The 22,545-nt window shown below is 35.2% G+C and overlaps 1 protein-coding gene across 1 annotated transcript in view; it reads right to left on the reverse strand.

Moving 5' to 3' along the window:
- Positions 1-22,545, reverse strand: part of KCNH8 (potassium voltage-gated channel subfamily H member 8) — a 394,745-nt gene that overhangs the window by 82,894 nt on the left and 289,306 nt on the right. The window contains exon 8 of the mRNA XM_054483001.1: positions 10,003-10,200. Coding sequence (XP_054338976.1) covers positions 10,003-10,200 — 198 coding nt within the window. The remainder of the gene's footprint in view (positions 1-10,002; positions 10,201-22,545) is intronic.

A 22,545-nucleotide genomic window follows, 5' to 3' on the forward strand; every position in this document is an offset into this window, starting at 1 on the left:
TAGAATAGCGTTAAACTTAGGGTCTATATACAAGGAGCAATATAATGTTGCAGAGAGAAGATGAACTTCAGAATCAGACAGATCTGGATTTGAATACTGATTTTGCTACTTCCTAATTGTGTGAACTTGGTAGGTTACATAATTCCTTTAAACAGATTCATGTTAAATGGGCATTCTCATTATGTTAAATAGCCCTTACTCATAGGGCTATTTCAAGATTTAAAGACAAATGTATTTTTTAAAAAGTGCCTAGTATATGTATGAAACACAGTATTTGCTCAATTTATGTTAATTTTCCTTATGAAAGTGAAAAATGTTATGAATTTTCAGCATGCTCAATGCAATTAAATTTGGGGAAAATGACTCAGATTTAAGGTTTTCCTGCAACCTCTTTAATAGTAAAGAGCAGCTCTTAGTAGACACAACTTATTGATGAAATAAATTCAAAACATACTCAATAAATGCTTGATACACGCAAGAATGTATAAGTATGTATTATTCCTAAATGTTCAAAAATTAAGTGTTTCCCAGCAGGTCAAAAATATTCCATGAAAAATATATATCATGTAACAACTAAATGTTGGATTTGTTCTTTGTAGATTCTAAATAGAGGTTCACTCTTCTGTATTGTTTTAGAAGCACAGCAGTTCTGATGCTTAAGTCTTTTATTTGGAAGATAAGAGCTCTACTTATGATAAACACTCACCAAAGAAAAGAACTGATTCTGCTCCAAGTCAAAGAAATTAAACATCGATTTCAGGCACCCTTAATATACCTATGGGCTAAGTGTTTGGAAGCCCTACCATCTTTAACACTATGTAATAGTCTTTTCATGGAGATTAAATCGAGTACAGAGAACAATTCTGTTTCATTTATTTTAACACTGCTTTCCTTAATTATCTGTATGATTTTAACTTTGCTTTGCTTAATTATAATGTGTAAAGCACTTAAAGTAAGAGAAGTAATATGTTCAGATTATTTAGCATCCTAGTTGTATTTTATTAGTAAAATGAATTACTGGATTAATTGTAGCATTCATAAGTGTTGTTGAAAAGTACTAGTCTATGTCTGAGTCACCACAATTTCAAAGTCTCATTTCAGCATAGATAACTACTTCTAATTTAAGTAGTTAAAAAAATAAAATTCTGGTCCTCATAGCCTTTCATTTTCCAAAGTTGTTATGACCATTCTGTCACCGGTTATCATTTCACCCTGGCAAAGAGTGTGTGTAACTGTCAGGAAAAATCATTCCATCTGTTATGAAAGTTTGACTCAAGAACTTCTATATCCAGGTCAGTTTGGAAATTATCACTTACTTTTCTTTTATTTCTAGCAAATTTGATGTATATAATTCTTGAGTGTTAGACCTGCTGAGTGTGTGGGCGTCTCTTTTTTTTGTGTGTTGGAGTTTTGCATAAAATGCATTTTGTAAAATCTCATCTCAGTATCAGGTCCTGGAAGGAACCTCAGCAATTGGCATCTAAGAAGAAAGTAAGCGGTTCTCAAATGAAAGAAGTGCTTCTATAGAACTGCCTGGCTTTTTCTTTCTCTTTCCCTTTGTCTTTTCCTTTCTCTTTTCATTTCCTTTCCCCTTTTTGTTCCCCCTTCTCTTTCTTTTCCTGAATTTTGGACAACACTTATCTCCTGGAGTATAACATCATTGCTAATTACTTTATCCAACTATTTTGCAATGGCTTTGGAGGCTAAGTAGGGGGCGTTTTCTACTGATATAAAAGGAGGCCAGAGCTCAGGTTTTGGGTAATCTTAGCTGCCCTCCTTCTCTTTCCCACCTCCTCATTGCCCTGGAAATTTCCATTCTTGGTTATAAGTACACTGGCTTGTGGATGGCAGATGGCAGAGAGAATAGAGATGAGAAAAATTTCTTAAATAATGAATTTAAATGGCAGTGCAAAGACATCTTGAGAACAGCCTGAATTTGTGAACACAATAGCTCATCATATGGGTCCAATAAAACTATGTCAGGGTAGTGTGTGTGTATTCAGTGGGGGGACCCGAGGGAAGCCTTGATTACTTTGTGATAATAATGCTTCATTGAAACTGAATATGTTCTCAGTGATGAACGATCTTTACTAGGAAGCTTTATCCAACCTCCAAGACTGTGCTGATGACTATCAACTGGGGCAAACTCATTAGGTGACTATAAGCAGTCACTGCTTAGTATGAAATAATTTTTAAAGACATGAGAAAATCTTTTCTGTATATTTTGTCTGGTTGTGAAAAATATGAATAGTTATACATACATATTTCAAAAAATAGTTATATATGTATGGAAATTCTGGAAAACTATCTTTTGATAATGAGACTGTGTAATTTTATTTTTCTGTTTGTTTTCCAGTCTTTTCTAAATGTGCATTATAATAGAAAAAAATAGAAATAAAAAAGAAAGGACATCATCTGCTTAAGTACCTATTTCCATTATTAAACTGTGAACTCCTTGAAAGAAAGTATCATATCTTAGTCATCTTTGTTTTCCCTGCATCTAGCACAGCTCTTGGCATAATTTAAGTATGCAATAAATATTTATGGAACTGAAATGTGCCTCTGGTAGTTTGATACTTTCTTTAAAAAGTTTTATAATTGTAAGCAAATGGTTTAGAAAATCTATGATAAATAGTCCATCCCCAAACCCATCCCTTCATCCCCATCTCACTCTCTAAAGTCAACCTTTTAAAATGATTTTTTTGGGTATTTTTGCAGTTATCACCAAAATTTTGGACAATATAATTGTACTCCATTGCTTGAGTCATTATTGTTAAGACAAACCTAAAAACAATCTGATATGAAAGGCAAGAACTTAGCTCACTATTACCTAGCTTCTTAACTCATGCTTGATATATTATTTTTAGCTCATCTATTAAAATTTTACAAGGTAAAATTAAAATCAAAGATACATATAGAACAAGTTACACATTTGCTAAATGTGAAGCTCATTGAGATTTTTCAAAGTAAACATAGCTATAGAATCACTACCTCCCACCACCCGAGATAAATAAACCAAATATTAGTATCCTGGAGGCTTCCCTGTGTCCCCTTCACAATCACTAACCAATCCCTTCACCAAAGGTAACCACAGTTACCAATTATATTACAATTAATAAGCTTTGCCTATCTATAAACTTTCTCTAAACAAAATCATACAGTATGTACTTTTTTTCTGTCTGGCTTCTCTGTTGAGCATTGAGTTTGTAAGATTTATCCATAAGGTTCCATGACATAGTAGTTCATTTACTCTTATTAGTGTATAATGCTCTCTTGAATAGGCATTTCACAATTTACTTATTTATTCTCCTATTAATGGACATTCCCAGTTTGAGATTCTTACAAAAATGCTTTTATAGACATCTGTGTGTATACCCTGAAGTATATATGTATGCATTTCCATTGGTTATATATTCAGAAGTGGAATTGTTGAATCACAGAGTAGAGGTATATTCAGATATGGTAGATGTTGACAAAGTTGTATCGACTGACATGCCCCTCAACAGTATAGGAGAGGAGGTCAAGGTGTTTCATTAATCTCTCAAACACTTAGGGTTGCAGGGTTTTTAAACATATCATTTTGGTGAACAAAAATGGTCTCTAATTTTGGTTTTAATTTGCATGTTCCTGATTAATGATGTTGAGCACCTTTTTATATGTTTGTCATCTACTCAGGTATTGGAAATCTACTTTTGAGGTGTTTTTTCCAAGCTTTTGCCTATTTCAGGGAGTTGGTTGATTTTTTTCTTATTGATTTAACAATTCTTTATATATAGTAGATGAGAGTCCTTTGTCAGATAAACATTTGAAAATATCTTCTCCTATCCTGTAGCTTCTCTCTTCACATTTATAATAAGGTCTTTTGATAAAAAAGAAGTTCTGCAGTTCAATTTATCATTCTTTTCCTTTATGGCTAGGGCTTTTTGTGTCATGATTAGGAAACCTTTGCCAAATCAGAGGTCATAAAAATATTCTCCTATATTACCTTTTAGAAGTTTTAATGTTTTCCCTCCTAAATTTAGGTCAAAATCCACCTGGAATTAATTTTTATGTACAGTTTTAAGAGGGACCAAGGTTGTCTTCCAACAGGTAGATAAACATTTGGCCCAACAACATTTACTGAAAGTAGCATCCATATCACAAATGAAGTGACAACATATGTGTGAGTCTGTTTCTGAACTCTGTTCTATTTCATTGGCCTATTGGTCTGTTATTGAACAAATACCATACACTCTTAATTACTGTAACTTTGAAATACATTTTGATATCTGTAGCACAAATCTTCCAATTTTGTTCTTTTTCATGATAGCTTTGACTGGTTTTAGCTCTTTTCCACTGATTTTTAGAAACAACTTGTCAATTTTCAAACACACCCACACACAAACACACATCTACTGGAATTTTTATTGGGATTGCATTGAATCTTTAGACTACTTTGAATACAACTGATATTTTCGCAATGTTGAGTCCATTGTTAGCAACCATCACCATTGTACATCCTTCCATTATTTTCTCACTAATGTTTTGTAATTTTCTGTATAGAAGTCTTACAAATTTTTAGTTATAATTATTCATACATATTTAATTATTTGTAATCATTTTTTATATTTTATTTCTAATTTGTTACTCTATATATAGAAATGCAGTTGATTTTTTGCATATTGATCTTGTGTCCATAAACCTTACTGAATTCGCTCATTAACTCTAATATTCATCTGAAGCTATTAGGATTACTTATTTGTTTTGGGTGTTCTCAAAGTTCACATGGTTTTGTCTATGTATAATTTTTAGAAATTATTTTTGCTTTAAATCACTCTGATTTATATAGTTTTAAATATTCCTCCCATATGTTAGTGGTTTATACACTCCATAATTACAGATGCTTATATGGAAGTTTATATGGCATCTTAAATGAAAATTTTATATATATACATATATATAAAGTTTATGTTTATATACATATACACACACACATATATGTATATATATGTGTGTATATATATATATATATTTATATATATATAAAACAAAACCTGTACAACTCCTGTGGAAATTCTGGTGGGTTCCCAGAGGACTCCTAGGTGGATCCATTCAGCATTTTTTCACCCATTTCTTCTCACTGAGCAATACTATCTCTGTCCTTGATAATTATCTGGAGTTTTGCCAGTCCCCTTTCTCATTTAATATTGCTACTGCCGATTTTTCTAGTATATTGCATCCTTGCCATTAGCAATTTCATCAGCCTTGTGTGGGGGATTCCTAGTGAGATACCCTAGACTTAAGTCTATGGTAACACAAATTTTAGATTTTTCTTTTTAAAAATAAATTATTTGTTTATATTTATAAAAATTAAGTAAACAAAATAAATTTATAGTACATAATAAAATGAATATTTTAGAAGAAGTTTGCCAGGTCTTAGTGAGTCCTGGATTTAAACTCACTAAATCTCTTCTGCCTTATGTCTAAATTGGGGTATTAATAATCTCTATCTCACAGTATTATGAGAATTAAATGAACAAAGTGCTCAACAGTGTGAGCTCTTATGATTAGTTATCAACATTTTACAATTAATTAGTTAATTAGGAAATATTAAAATGCAGGCAACATTTTTCCTAGCCAGGGTAATTTTCACAATAATATAAAATTATTTCCCCACAAATACAAATATGAAAGCTTTAACTAATAAATTCAAGTCACTTAGATGGCATTTGACTTTCAAATGAATAGTTTCCTAAGTGCTGCTCGGGTCACCTAAATTTTTTAATGCCACTTACCAATGAGCACTGATTTTGCACCAGGACATTTGCTCAATAAACATTCAACAAACAAGAAACAAAGTGACATTATCAGATTATTTCCCATATCTTTTGGCCTTGTGATCAGTGTCGCACCTACCTACGGAGAACAGCAGGGAATAGTTTGTGCATTAACAATTTTTGATTCAGTACTACTCACAATACAGTAAGTGGATCAATAGATAATAAGCTCAATTATCTTATGGATTTTTTGAAATGTCAAATTAGTAGAATTAGGCTTTGAGCATTTCCCAAAATTATCATCAGGAGTAGAAGAAACATGGGCAAATATTAAATAAGTATAGACTGTTCATCTGCAAAATGCTTGTGATTTTGCTTGGCTGAAATATGGGCTATCACAGAGAATGGAAATTATAAAAGTCATAATGCTGGATACGAAACAGTCACCACAGGGCCTGGCACATTGTAGCTCTTCAGAAAATGAGAATTCCTGTTCTCTGCTCCCTAGGCTGTCACTGCTCTACATCAGCCAAGAGCTTGTTACAGTTGCAGCAGCCCCAGCATGCTACTTCAACAACTGTGCCATGGCACTGTCTTTCCAAGAAACTCTCACTGCTTCTCAACTTCCTAACTGATGTGGCACTTAGCATTTACTGCCTGGTATCGTTAAAACTCTTTCCACATGTTTAAGCCTATCTCCTCCAAACTGGATCATAAGCTCTTTGAGGGAAGGTTTGTTTTTATACTTCTTTGATTTCACTGTATGCTGCGTGATCAATTGCTTAAGACCCACACACTCATATCACATCTCTCATGCAAGGAAGCCTGTAGGAGCCATCTCTGATTGTTAAGTTTCAAAACTCAAAGTTATATCTTGAATTAAGGTCATTAAGAGGACATGCTAAAACAGGCTTTGAGGGGAATATTGTGGGGCAGAAAATATTAACAGAACTTTAGCCTAAAAAGAATGCTTACTTGATCAAGGTAGACTTCAACATCTCCTAATACTCCATCACAGCAGTCTTACAGTTCAGTAAAGTTTCCCTTTACATATTTAAGGAGAGAAGTAAGTATTCACCTGGGTTCAAACCTTGCATCTTTACTAACTGGTTGTGTGGCATTGGGAAAGTTACTTTAATTCTCCATACTTTAGATTTGTCATCTGAAAAATGTGCATAATATCAATCTGCATCAGTTGGAAGGTTTAGAAGAAAGAAATTATACTAAATATTTCAACAGCAGTAATTCAGTACAGAGAATTGGTTTTCCTGGGGTTGGAAGGCTGAATAAATAAAAAGGGAGCATAGAGGTAACATGGACATAGCAAATGTAGAAGGCTTAACCCTTAGGGCTGGATACACAAAGGGAAGAAGTGCAGTTATCAGAACATAGAAACACAGAGCAGGAGCTGTGAGGAGTGTCAGGGAGCCAGGGTTCTCTTTGGACAAGATAGTGCCCCTGACTGATGCAAGATTGTCTGAGGAGGTCCAATGAGTTTGGTTCAGAGAACGAAGGCTGAAACCACCTGCTGCTGCTGAGGTTCCCGCCTCCACTGAGGGAACAGCATGTGCACCAGAGCAGGCAGTCTCTCCTCCCCTCCTCCGCCTGCCAGTCTTCCCTTGGTTCCTCCTCTAAGAGAAAGCAACTGAGGTCAGCTGGCAAAGAAGAATGAGTTTTGCAGAGTACAAACCCCAGCATTACAAAGCAAAATAAATAAAGGTGGGTTTGGAGTCCAGAGAAAATAGTATAATAAATTGTCTATTTGTTATATGAAATAATAATAGTGCCAACCCCATAGATGTGCTTTAAAAATTATGGTATTGTGTTAGAACACTTAGAACAGAGAATGGAACATAAAAACAACTAATAAATGTTCACTATTTATATTGTATTGGTGTTGGCATATAATAGACATTCAGTAAGTATTTGGTCATACACTTGATATGGTTTGGCTGTGTCCCCAACCAAAATCTCACCTTGAATTGTAGCTCCCATAATCCCCACGTGTTGTGGGGAGGGACCCAGTGGGAGGTAATTGAATCATGGTGGCAGGTTTTTCCTGTGCTGTTCTCCTAATAGTAAATAAGTCTCACAAGATCTGATGGTTTTATAAAGGGCAGTTCCCCTGCACGTGCTCTCTTGCCTGCCGCCAAGTAAAATGTGCTTGTGCTCCTCCATCGTCTTCCACCATGATTGTGAGGCCTCCCCAGCCATGTGGAACCAAGAATCCATTAAACCTCTTTTTCTTTATAAATTGCCCAGTCTTGGTTATGTCTTCATTAGCAGCGTGAGAATTAACTAATACAACATTTGAATACGTAAATGGTTGAATCAAGCCTGTTATTTTCCTTCCTTTCTATTGTGCCTCTATCTAGCTTGTTCTCTTCTTCCTGCTTAAAAAAATTACATGCAATAATTCATGTTATCAAAAATTTTTTTTAAAATTATGTAAAATGCTATATAGTGAAAAGTCTTCCTTTGGATCTGCTGACTCCTATTAAAATTTATTTATGTATTAACAAGCAATATACATATGTTGGTTCTCCTTAGCCTGCTTTCTATGGTTAGGGTTTTCTCTACTCTTTTTAAGTTTGTTTATTTCTGTCTTTGTCACTCACTCTTTTTCTTTCTTTTGCCTGCCTGCCTTCCATCCTTTATCTCTCTCCCTCTCCTCCCTCTGTCTCTTTTTGTTTTTTCTCTCCACTTTTTCATCCTTCCCTTCAGTTCCTTTTGCTTTCCTTCTTTTTATCCTTTATGACTCATTATATTCTTTGCAATATCTATTCTTTTTTTCCTTCAGTTTTATCTTTGTGCATAAGATGGCTTTGCTTTTTTCTTTCACGTCTTTGCTTAGCTATTTTAGCGTATCTTTAACCTCTGTTGTTATATCTTTTCTAAGATAGTTAATTTTTGTTTGTGGTCTTCTTTAATAACAGCAATAACTTTATTAATATATTTTGAATTATTGTCTGTTGTTAGCGTGATCCCTGCAAATATGAATGGTCCGTGTGATTCTTTGTGAGTTGAGCCTTCTGTACTTCTCCACCAAACTTGCTCACTTGGTGCTCTTACTTGCAATAAAGGAGGGTGATAGCTTTTGCACTTTGGATCATGAACCTCACACTTAGGAAGTGTATTTTTGCTGATGCTTTCTGAGATTTGACACGCTAGACCCTCTTGTGAAGTCTTCCCATCTCTCCTCACGTTTGCCATCTACCAGTCTCAGTTTCTGCAGACTTTATGTATATTTATGAATTACAGCAGTCTCTTAGTTTAACTGAATATTGAACTTACTGGCTTTAAAAAATATCTTAATGCTTTAAAAATGTGATTTCTTTGAAGAGAAGTATAAAATGCAGACTGTTTCATTATGTTCATATAAGAAATATTTGTTGCTCTTTTTGATTGTCATAAAATTCTCTAGAGAGCATTTTGGGCAAATTTCCTAAATTTTTAATGTTTTGAGCTTTCCAAAGTAAGTGTATTTGGGGCTTTCATTCCAGGAGTGGGGATAGATGTTTGCTGAATCAACCACCCTCTTTCATTGAGTCTCTTATAAAAGAGTTGACTAGGGAGAGAAGTGCGAAGACTGAAAATACAATTCACATCTAATGAAATTTGTTTTGTTATTGGGAGAAGTACTGCTGGATCTTACTAATACCCTTGCTTTATAGAAAGCAATGTTTATTTACGGTCATATAACATTACATCAGGATAGAAAGAACCACAACTGCATCTTGCCTAGTACATCACTTGAAAGATGAAGAAACTGAGTGAAGAGTCTGAAACGGACTTGATCCTGTGGCCCAGAAAGAGGCATATGTAAAAGTAAGTTGGAGGATCTAGGAAAAGTCAGGTTCTAAGCCACTGTCCAGAGTACATATCCTAGTGGGCAGGGAAAATGTGTATTATAAGTTTGCCTACATAGCCACCTCTTACTTCATCTTACCTTTGCAGGCTAAAACAGTAAGCTGGATGAGGTAATGATTCTACGTAAGAGGAGCCCCACGTGTTAATCTTGCTCCATTCTTCTTAAATGCATGCTCTAGTGTGTTAATCTCTCAAGTCTCTTTTTATATGGAACCACAGATACAACTACAGCTTTACATCTAGACTAATTAGTGCTTTTAGAATCTTCCAATGTTAACCAGTTTATCTCTATTGTATTTCAGGACAGAACAAACAAGCAGTGACAGTTAGGCAGGCATAGTTCCTCTTCTTGGTATGAAAGAAGATGCTCTCTTACCACCAATCAGCATGGTGCAGATGGAAAAGATCTTTTCTGCATCTGTATTAGCAGAGACGTTCCCAAAACCCACGCTGGTGAGGCTGCTCAGCGTGAAGTACAGAGCGGCAATATAGGCACTTCGGATCGATGGGCCCCCCAAGGTATTGTTGCCATAGTATGGAGATTCCAGTCTCTTTCCCAACTCATGAAGCCAACCTGCAAAGGAGGAAATAATGCAAATGAGAGAACAAAAAGTAAAGTCTCAGTATTAACACATGGGAGTAATGATAAATGAACATTTGGGGAGGTAATAATTTGCTTAGGGGAAGAAGAAGATAAAAAGGAAATTAAAGGCAAGCTATTAGATTTCATTCTTTAAAAGTGAAAATATAATTTTACTCATGCTGTTCTCTATAATACACACAGCATATAAATATGAATTCCAGAGTGGATTGATGGTCAAAGCTAAACAAGTTACTCTAATGCAAGAAACAAACTGCAGGGATGGCTACTCTCAGAAACAGTGCTGTGTATTCCACTTGACCTGTTAAGCTCATCTCATATGGAATTATAAGAAGAAACAAAGAAATTGGGTAAATATTTCAAAACCCAATGTGATGATAAATTACAACAGCCATGAGTCTAGATGTCAGGGGTGAGAAGTCTAGAAGTCTAGGTGAGATAGACTTTATTTCCATTCTGTAAAACTCTTCCCCTTTGTATTCACTTGGGCAGGTATCCAGTTGTCTTACAAATCTCAGCTCATGTTACTTTACTCAGGAAGCCTTCTCTGCAGTCCTATTTTGAAATTAGGGTTGGAAGGGGGAAAACTTGCACAAGTAATGAATACTTGTAATCTATTAGAATTGAAAGCCCCTCTACAAACTGTTTTATGATACTATGTATATATGTGTCAAAATTTATCAAATTAAATGCTTTATAAATATGTATAGTTAATTGTATATTAATTATGCTGTCAGAAAGCTGTAAACAACCTATATTAATAAACATGAGAAGATAGCAAGTATAAGCTTAATAATATTATCTAGAATTTAAACACAACACAAAAATCACTTTAAAATTCTTTATTGAAAATATTTGTCCCTTAAGATTTTATATTTTATAATTCTCTCTTTCTGTGTGTGTGTGTTGCAACAAGCAATAACAATGCAGCTCAACTCATGAGATTCATAAGGCTTTTTGTAATGGATACTAACTACTACTTTCTAATAAACACTTCATTGAATGACTGACTGCTCAAGAAGAGATGAAAAACCATTACACTCTTAAGCAGTAATAATATTATCATTATCAACTAAGCTTATATATGATAAAACTGTGCTAGGTAATTAAAATGCAAATTTGAGGCAGCTGGGAATTCCTTGAGACCAAGGAGAAGCGCTTAAGAGCAAGTACTGTGCCTTATTCCTTCTGTGTTGCTACGGAGTGTTTTTCAACCTTTAGCTTGCATCAGAAACACCTAGAGGGCTTGTTAAAGAGGGTCTGAACCAAGAATTTATTTGGTTGTTTTCGTCCTGTATTCTCTGAATGAAATCACTTTGCATATCATTTACTTTCCTTAATAAAATAGGATACAAATTTGTATTGGAATGCACAGATGATATGCTTACTCAATGTCTGTTCATTTACACATGTGTGAGATGGTGTGTCTCTGAAGTGGTTCAGGGAGCAACACACAGACAAACAACTGACCTAATTTTGTTGCTGTCTCTTTTCTGTCTAGCCAACTGTTTTGTCTATTTTGAGAAACATCTCATTCTTTAAAAGGATTGCCCTAAACTGTGTTACAGCTGATGAAGCAGAAGCAATAATGACGATGAAAAAAACTGGTAACACAGAAAGGAGGTAACACCCACAAATCCGGGGATTGGCTATGTGGGCCAAATAAAACTTTTTCACAGAATGGCTCTTCTGAAATGAGAGCACATGTTCCACGGTAACAAGACAACATGTGACTGTACTGTTACAGAAGATGATATTTAACCAATTTGGAATCCAATCATTTTTTATGCTGGAGAAACTCATGTCTCTAAAGGAAAGGATGTCCTAGGACAGCCTGTTTCTGCTCAAATTTTTTTTTCCTAAAGAACATTTTGAATGAAAAAGCATACACAACATAGAGTAGAATCTAAATATACTGAAGACACTGACTTATGATAAAAACAAAAGATATCACAAAATAATCTCATAATTAGTAAAATAGATTCCATGAATACAATAGGTTTATGAAATAAATAATCAATTTCAAAGACAGAATGACTCTTCAGAGTCATTCCTAGAAGAGTTTATCATTAGCATGATAATTCAGTCGGTGCATTTTTCGATTGCATACTTACCATAGACCCAGTATTTTGCTTAATTACATACTTTTAACTCTAAATAGGAGTTTATTATTTTACTCTTTAGATTTCCTACAATAATATACTTTGGTTTACTATTTATATGTGTGCATTAACAATGTGTACAGGTGTGATCTGTTTTATACAACAGATGTGTTCCTAAAAACTTTGATTTATGTTAGCATTTGGTAAATCAACACGTTTTACGTTCAATATAAGGAATGCGAGCATGTTATTTAAGGAAAAACTATGGAGAATCTCTGTGGTTATATAAAATACTTCAGTAATATGAAAAACCACCTAGTAAAAGATAAGCTTGTTAAATCAGATTTAGATGTTTGCTAAATGATATATGTGTGGAGAGAAAGGGTAGAAATAATCAGCAAGTACTTAATCACACCTATAATTCAAAATGGTATTCTACTTAATATAGTATGAATGAGCCATGTTGTAAAAGAAGTTAGCTAGCAGCAAGAATGGAGCCCATGTGAGGGTTTCCTTGTTAGCAGGTTAGCACATGGTCAACATTTTACTAAGTGCTACCTGTGCTCTAGATACTCTGCAAAAATGGTACATCCCATCTCATTTACGTGTACTAACCCTATGGAATAGGTACAATTACAGCCGACATTTTGGTTCATTATTTCATTAATAATCACAAAGACTTAGGAATTGTTATCTCTACTTTAAAGATGTGAAAAATAAGGCTCAGGGACATTAAGTAACTTGTTCAAAGTGGCATTATCAGAATTTTAACCCAGAAGTAATCATTTTGTTGTATTTTTTTTCTCCAGTGGTCTTTTGGGAATATTTTGATTCTTTTTTTCTTCAGTTTTATTGGGGTATAATTGATAAATAAAAATTGTATATATTTATGGTATACAACATGATGTTTCGATATACATATACGTTATGAAATGATTACCACAATCAAGCCCAGTAACATATCCATGAACTCACATTGTTATCTTTTTGTGTGTGTGTGTGGTGAGAACATTTAAGATTTATTCTTAGCAGTTTTCAAGCTTTAAATACATTATTAACAATACAAGAGTTCATTTGTATAGTTATCTCGTGATGCTGTCCAAAAGATCATTTCCAATTATCATTTTAAATTGTGCTGTGTTGAGATCATTATTAAATAGGTTTGCACTTCCCACTTTAGTGGGAAAATGTGTCCCAAAAGCATAACATCATACCAGAGAAAACAGAATTATCCAAACGCAATCTACAATATAAACATAGTATGCCTTGGTATTTAGAATCTGGATATTATTTTAACAGTAATTAAGAAGTGTCAAATGCAAATTCCAAGCATAAAAAAATACTCTTACTAACATTTCTTTTCCCCCTCTCCACAATTCTGAAGGTCCACTTAATCATCCTCGTGGACTTCATTAGGATGAGAGGTGGAAAAGCACTGTGATTTTTGTGATGCAAAAGGTGGCAGGCAGTTTGCTGGGAGAGGCAGAGCATTGGAAGAAAATGATTATGATGGGGCATAACATGGGAGCTTCTCCACCCCCTTCAGCCTCCTAAGCAAGGGCCTGAAGCATGGGACTACTCAGCTGCAGAAGTGACTGAGAGATATCAGGATAAGTTTCAGAAGTCTGAGTGTGTGTGTGTCTTTATGTCTGTGTAAGGGAGATGAGGGTGGGGTGGTTATTGGTGAAGTATTTGTTACTGCTACGAATACTTAATAAGAGCAAATATCAGAGAAAAGCTTGAGATTTCATCTCTATTGCTCTTAAAGTATCTATACTTCATAGCATTGATTACAAACATCATTGATAAGAAACATACTTACATATCTGTCTCTGTGTTTCAAGGTTAATCTAGTGCCCATGATTATAATTTTTGGGGTGTTTTTGTTGTCGTTTTGCTTTAAAAACACTTTTTGTTTTGAGATAAGTTTAGATTTACACAAAAGTTCAAAGTGTACAGAGAGCACCTGTGTAGCCCACATCTTTCACCTAGTTTCCTCCAGTGCTGATATGTTATCACAGCACATTTGTAAAAACTTTAAAATTAACATTGGTACATTACTATTAACTAAACTATAAATTTTTCACATTTTAATTTAAGAAATAGAGTCAAAGAGGTTAGAGACTTGGTTCCCAAAGCTCACTCTCAACCCTTCACCCCTTTTCCATTTTATGAGATGTAATCAAGGATAAGGCTAGAATGTCACAAAGCTGTAACGGCATTTAGTGTTGATTTATTGATTTACTCAGAAGGCATCAATAAATTTAGGTCCCAGTTTGACAGGAAAGCAGTTACGACTTGGAATTCCCACTAATGTCAGACCGATTCTCACAAAATAAGAAGTGTCTTACATTTCTGAATTAGTACAATCTACTTTTGAGATAAACATCTGAAACAAAAGTAATTAATCATAAAATAGTAAAGACTGGACTTTGAGTCAGGAAATTGGGGTCCTATGCTTGGTCTTGCTGTTAATTGAGTAGCTATGTGATCCTTCATAGAATTCAGTTTCTTAAACTTAAATATGAAGTGATTGGATTGAGTAATCTCTAGGTTCGCTTTCACATCTAAGATTTTGTGAAATAATATTCTGCAATGCTTCTTCACAAATGATTGACCTTTTTTAAAAGCAAAATTCCGTGTAAAAAGTGTGACTTTTTGAATTTATCTTTCATTCGTTTTAATTCTTTGAGGGAAGATCCATCAGCAAATACTGATGGGATAAAGATAGCAGATTTTCACATTCTCATGTATGTATCACTTGTGCTCTATTTCCATTGCTATACAACCTTCCAGAGCAAGCAATATTATATACTGTTAGTACTGTCAAAAAAATGTGCCACTTGTATTAAACTAGTCCAGAGGTTGCCAGTTCATAATAGTCTACATAAAAGTTGAAAAGTTTGTAAGATAGGAAGTTTTTGAACATTGATTAGTAAAGTATAGCATTTCACTTAAGCAATGATTAATTGAAAGATTGTACAGTATTGTAAATTGCCAAAATAGGGCATCATTACGTGTACAAAAAAAACCCAAAAAAAAACAAAAGACAAGCAAACAAAAAAACCCTAAACAATCTGAAGCCACAGTTGAGCAGCTACCGTAGAGCTCTCTGGTTGATTCTAAGAAGAGAGAGAATAGGCCATCTGTTTCCAGCTAACTGGGGCACTTCCAAATGCCTCTTAAATCTCAGCTAATAATAGAAAAAAGTGTAACAAAGATTAGGCTCATGGTTAAGTTGGCAGAACATAAACTATGAACTGTTGCATTTAACCTTCCTACATAAAATACTTACAATTCACAGTGCTTTCAGATCTGTTCCCCAACATGGGCATTTATTTCACGGGTAGTTGCTCTAGTGTTTCTCATGGCTTAAATAGGTTTGTGGGACATACGTTTGTGTCTGAGCTCAGAGTATCATTTACAAATGACACTGTTTACTCAGTAAGAATTTTTTAACTGAAAGTACTCATCACTTGCATTACATCAGGACAAAAACATGTTTTAGGAAGACAATTTGGGATAAAAATAATTAAGTCCAGGCAAATTATTTTATTAATGATATGCTAAAGTTTACGTTAATAATCTGCCCCAAATTTCCTTATTGTCCTCTCTTTTTTCTCAAAGTTTCAGGCTGGTGAAAAGCTAGAGAGGAAAAATGAAGTGACAAGTCTTGTCTCAAATTTGCACATCATTTCTCAACTGTTTTTGGTAGTTTCCTGGCAGCCATTTAACTTAAAAGCATAGGGTTTTGTCATCTATTGAAAAGGAATCTCAAGTTTCCCTGGTTTGCAAAACTTCAAAAGAAAATTCTAATTACATTTTTTTCCAAAAATATTGGAGGGGGATGCATTTTCTAACATCTCAGTCATAAAAGTAAATGTAAAATAAATTAGACCATATAATATGCTTGAATATTGTATACAAATAACCTGTTAAAGAGTTCACTGGGTTTTCAAGGGATGTGAAAGACCTCTTCAAGGAGAACTACAAACCACTGCTCAAGGAAATAAAAGAGGATACAAACAAATGGAAGAACATTCCATGCTCATGGGTAGGAAGAATCAATATCATGAAAATGGCCATCCTTCCCAAGGTAATTTACAGATTCAATGCCATCCCCATCAAGCTACCAATGACTTTCTTCACAGAATTGGAAAAAACTACTTTAAAGTTCATATGGAACCAAAAAAGAGCCCGCATCGCCAAGTCAATCCTAAGCCAAAAGAACAAAGCTGGAGGCATCACACTACCTGACTTCAAACTATACTACAAGGCTACAGTAACCAAAACAGCATGGTACTGATACCAAAACAGAGATATAGATCAATGGAACAGAACAGAGCCGTCAGAAATAATGCCACATATCTACAAGTATCTGATCTTTGACAAACCTGACAAAAACGAGAAATGGGGAAAGGATTCCCTATTTAATAAATGGTGCTGGGAAAACTGGCTAGCCATATGGAGAAAGCTGAAACTGGATCCCTTCCTTACACCTTATACAAAAATCAATTCAAGATGGATTAAAGACTTAAACGTTAGACCTAAAACCATAAAAACCCTAGAAGAAAACCTAGGCATTACCATTCAGGACATAGGCATGGGCAAGGACTTCATGTCTAAAACACCAAAAGCAATGGCAACAAAAGCCAAAATTGACAAATGGGATCTAATTAAACTAAAGAGCTTCTGCACAGCAAAGGAAACTACCATCAGAGTGAACAGGCAACCTACAAAATGGGAGAAAATTTTCGCAACCTACTCATCTGACAAAGGGCTAATATCCAGAATCTACAATGAACTCCAACAAATTTACAAGAAAAAAACAAACAACCCCATCAAAAAGTGGGCGAAGGACATGAACAGACACTTCTCAAAAGAAGACATTTATGCAGCCAAAAAACACATGAAAAAATGCTCACCATCAGTGGCCATCAGAGAAATGCAAATCAAAACCACAATGAGATACCATCTCACACCAGTAAGAATGGCAATCATTAAAAAGTCAGGAAACAACAGGTGCTGGAGAGGATGTGGAGAAATAGGAACACTTTTACACTGTTGGTGGGAGTGTAAACTAGTTCAACCCTTGTGGAAGTCAGTGTGGCGATTCCTCAGGGATCTAGAACTAGAAATTCCATTCGACCCAGCCATCCCATTACTGGGTATATACCCAAAGGACTATAAATCATGCTGCTATAAAGACACATGCACACGTATGTTTATTGCCGCATTATTCACAATAGCAAAGACTTGGAACCAACCCAAATGTCCAACAATGATAGACTGGATTAAGAAAATGTGGCACATATACACCATGGAATACTATGCAGCTATAAAAAATGATGAGTTCATGTCCTTTGTAGGGACATGGATGAAATTGGAAATCATCATTCTAAGTAAACTATCGCAAGAACAAAAAACCAAACATCGCATATTCTCACTCATAGGTGGGAATTGAACAATGAGAACACATGGACACAGGAAGGGGAACATCACACTTCGGGGACTGTTGTGGGGTGGGGGGAGGGGGGAGGGATAGCATTGGGAGATATACCTAATGCTAGATGACGAGTTGGTGGGTGGGTGCAGCGCACCAGCTAGATGACGAGTTGGTGGGTGCAGCGCACCAGCATGGCACATGTATACATATGTAACTTACCTGCACATTGCGCACATGTACCATAAAACCTAAAGTATAATAATAATAATAATAATAAAAGAAAAAATAAATAAAAATAAAAAAAAATAAAATAAAATAAAATAAAGTTTTTCTTAAAAAAAAAAAAAAAAAAAAAGAAACTAATGAATGGGTTAACCCAGGAATAGAAGAGGAACTGACTCTTCTCTGAGTATTTTATTTGCCTAGTTTTGACTGTTGGAGCATCATATTATTTTACATATTAAAAAATAAAGTCAACAAGGTTGGCAAATACATGCAAAAACAAAACAAAATCCCTAAATGTGAACAATTGGTATCAGAATCACAGAGAAAAAAAATTCAAACGAATCCTAGCATTTTGAAGACAATGCTTTGACTATATGCCCTTGGTGGAAAACATTCTAAAATAAAATTGCAATGAAATTTTAAACATTGCATTTCATTTATTGGTAGTGGTATGGGTATAGAAATTCTGAAATTAATTTGTTGTATTGTAGGATATAGAAAATATAAATAATAAATATATCAATGGTTTGGGGAAAAAGTTACTCACTGTGAGAAAAATGAGGAAAAATAAAGAATTGGAAAGTAAAAAAAAAAAAAAAAAAAAGAGTTCACTGGGTTTTGTTTACCTTAGCTTGGTGTCGAAACTGTTCTACCAAGAGCAAACAAATCCCAAAACTAGCAGAAGTTAAAAAATAACAAAAATCAGAGCCGAACTTAAGGAGTAGAGACACGAAAACCCTTCAAAAGATCAACAAATCCCAGAGCTGATTTTTTGAAAAAAATTAATAAAATAGACAGACCACTAGCTAGACTAATAAAGAAGAAAAGAGAGTAGATTGAAATAAACATAATCAGAAATTATAAGGGTGATATTACCACTGACCCCACGAAAAAACAAAGAACCATGAGAGAATGTTATAAACACCTCTATGCACATAAACTAGAATATCTAGAAGAAATGGATAAATTCCTGGGTACATATACCCTCCCAAGGTTGAACCAGAAAGAAATTGAATCCCTGAACAGGTGAATAACTGGCTCTGAAATTGAGGCAGCAATAAATAGCCTACCAAACAAAAAACAAAACAAAACAAAACAAACAAACAAACCCATGACCACACAGATTTCTGGCTGAAGTCTACCAGATGTACAAAGAAGAGCTGGTACCATTACTACTGAAACTATTCCAAAAAACCGAAAAGGAGGGAAAGAGGGACTACTTCCTAAGGAGGCCAGCATTATCCTGATTCCAAAACCTGGCAGAGGTAAAACAAAGAAAGGAAACTTCAAGTCAATATTCTTGATGAACATCGATGCAAAAACCCTCAACAAAATACTAGCAGACTGCATCCAGCAGCACATCAAAAAGCTTATCCACTACAATCAAGTAGGCTTCATGCCAGAGATGCAAGGTTGGTTCAACATACACAAATCAATAAATGTGATGCATCACATAAACAGAACTAAAGACAAAAACCAGACGGTTATCTCAATAGATGCAGAGAAGTCTTTTGATAAATATCAACATCCTTTCATGTTAAAAAGTATCAATAAATTAAGTATTGAAGGAACATACCTCAAAATAATAAGAGCCATATGTGACAAACCCACAGCCAACATCAGGCTGAATGGGCAAAAGCTGGAACCATTCCCCTTGAAAACTGCAAAAGACAAGGATGCCCTCTCTCACCACTCCTATTCAACATATTATTGGAAGTTCTGGCCAGGGCAATCAGGCAAGAGAAAGAAATAAAGCGTATTCAAATAAAAAGAGAGGAAGTCAAACTGTCTGTGTTTGCAGATGATATGATTCTATATCTAGAAAACTCCATCATCTCAGCCCAAAAGCTTCTTAAGCTGATACACAACTTCAGCAAAGCCTCAGGATACAAAATCAATGTGCAAAAATCCCTAGCATTTCTATATATCAACAATGGTCAAGCAGAGAGTCAAATCGCAAACAAATTCCCATTCACAATTGCCAAAAAAAGCAATAAAATACCTAGGAATACAGCTAACTAGAGAGATGAAAGAGTTCTACTAAGAGAACTACAAAACACTGCTCAAGAAAATCAGAGATGACAGAAACAAATGGAAAACATTCTATGCTCATGCATAGAAGGAATTAATATTATTAAAATGGCCATACTGCCCAAAACAATTTATAGATTCAATGCTACTCCTATTAAACTACCATTGACATTCTTCACAAAACTAGAAGAAAACTATTTTTAAATTCATATGGAACCAAAAAAGGGCCTGAATAGCCAAGACAATCCTCAGCAAAACAAATAAAAACAAAAACAAAAAAAACCAAAGCTGGAGGCATCATGCTACCCAACTTCAAACTATACTATCAGGCTACAGTAACCAAAAGAGCATGGTACTAGTACAAGAATAGGCACACAGACCAATGGAACAGAACAGGGAATCCAGAAATAAGACCACACACCTACAACTATCTGATCTTTGACAAACATGACAAAAACAAGCAATGGGGAAAGGATTCCTTATTTAATAAATGGTGCTGGGATAACAGACTAGCCATATGCAGAAGATTGAAATGGTACTGCTTCCTTACACCATATACAAAAATTAACTCAAGATGGATTAAAGACAGAAATACCATTCAACCCAACAATCCCATTACTGTGTCTATACCCAGAGGAATATAAATCATTCTATTATAAAGACACATGCATGCGTACATTCATTGCAGCACTATTCACAAGAGCAAAGACATGGAATCAACCTAAATGTCCATTAATGACAGACTGGATAATGAAAATGTAGTAGATATACACCATGGAATACTATGCAGCCATAAAAAAACAAGATCAAGTCTTTTGTGGGAACATGGATGGAGCTGGAGGCTATTTTTAGCATACTAATGCAGGAACAGAAAACCAAATGCTGCATGTTCTCACTTACAAGTGGGAGCTAAATGACGAGAACACATGGACACAGAGAGGAGAACACCACACACTGGGGCCTTTCAGAGGGCAGAGGGTAGGAGGAGGGAGAGGATCAGAAAAATCAACTAATGGGTACTAGGCTTAATACCTGGGTGATGAAATAAACTGTACAAAAACTCGCATGAAACAAGTTTACCTATGTAACAAACCTGGGTTTATACCTCTAAACTTAAAAGTTAAAAAAAAGAAACTGTTCTAAAGGAGTTTTCTTCATGTTTCTAGGAAATGTCCAAGTCTCAAAAGGAAACACCAATTTTGAGGTGTCAGCCTTTGTCAGAAGAGTGGATTCCGGCCAGGCGCGGTGGCTCACGCCTGTAATCCCAGCACTTTGGAAGGCCGAGGCGGGCGGATCACGAGGTCAGGAGATGGAGACCATCCTGGCTAACATGGTGAAACCCCGTCTCTACTAAAAATACAAAAAAAATTAGCCGGGTGGAGTGGCGGGCGCCTGTAGTCCCAATTACTCCGGAGGCTGAGGCAGGAGAATGGCGTGAACCCGGGAGGCGGAGCTTGCAGTGAGCCGAGATCGCGCCACTGCACTCCAGGCTTGGTGACAGAGCGAGACTGTCTCAAAAAAAAAAAAAAAAAAAAAAAAAGAAGAGTGGATTCTGACTCATATGCATTTAAAAACATATAAGTAACTTTGTTTCATGGCTTGATAGGTGTGAAAAACAATAAGTAGTGGAAGTTTGCCTGAACATTCCAAAATAAGTTTTCAGCCAGCGTGTGGTGAAGCGATCGGCCTTGAAGTAAACACAGGGCAATGACGTTGTCTCGGAGAGACCTAAATGGGGGCACAGTCATTTTGAAAAATAAGAAGTAGATAGAATGCAGAGAGACAACACACAGGAGAACAAGAAACACAGCGAAATGCAGAAGAGAAACATGAGTAGAGAGAAACGTGTCAGATCCCGGTAATGCAGTAAACCTTGATAACCCAGAAGGCAAGCAATGCAGCATAAAAAAGTGCATACGCGATCTTGTCTTGGAATTATGTTGCCTCACTTTTTTATGTCTTAGTTCTGCCTCTTAGTGGTTATGTAATGTAAGTTTACTTATTCTTTTTCTGTCAGTCTTCTTCTCACTAAAATGGAGAACACAATAGTAACTCACTTCATAGGCTGTTGTGAGGTTAAGGGACATGATTCACGTAAAGTGCTTAGCAGAATGCATTATTACATGTAGCAAGCATTCAATATAAGGCTTTTACTATTGCTGGTGCTGTTTTAAATATGGGATTTCTGTTTTACGAAAAATTATGCAGACTTCAAAAATCCTTCATTATTGAAAACCTATATAAAATATTAATTCAGCATCCCAATTCCGTAAGTAGAAAATAATGTACACAATTGCATCATTCTCAGAAATCAAAGATCTTGCAACATTCTTATTTACAAATGACACTTTCCATTATGAGGTACCGAAGTCATTAAATGGTTAAGACATAGACTCAGAATATTTTCTGTCATTGATTTGTTTTGCTGTTACTTGATTCCCTATGACAAAAATAGTATGTTGTAATGATCTTTTTTCTGTGTTTGTCTAGGAGACCATGGTCTGATGTGCTAAG

The sequence above is a fragment of the Pongo pygmaeus genome, chromosome 2 (genome assembly GCF_028885625.2).
Source record: "Pongo pygmaeus isolate AG05252 chromosome 2, NHGRI_mPonPyg2-v2.0_pri, whole genome shotgun sequence".
Lineage (NCBI taxonomy): Eukaryota > Metazoa > Chordata > Mammalia > Primates > Hominidae > Pongo > Pongo pygmaeus.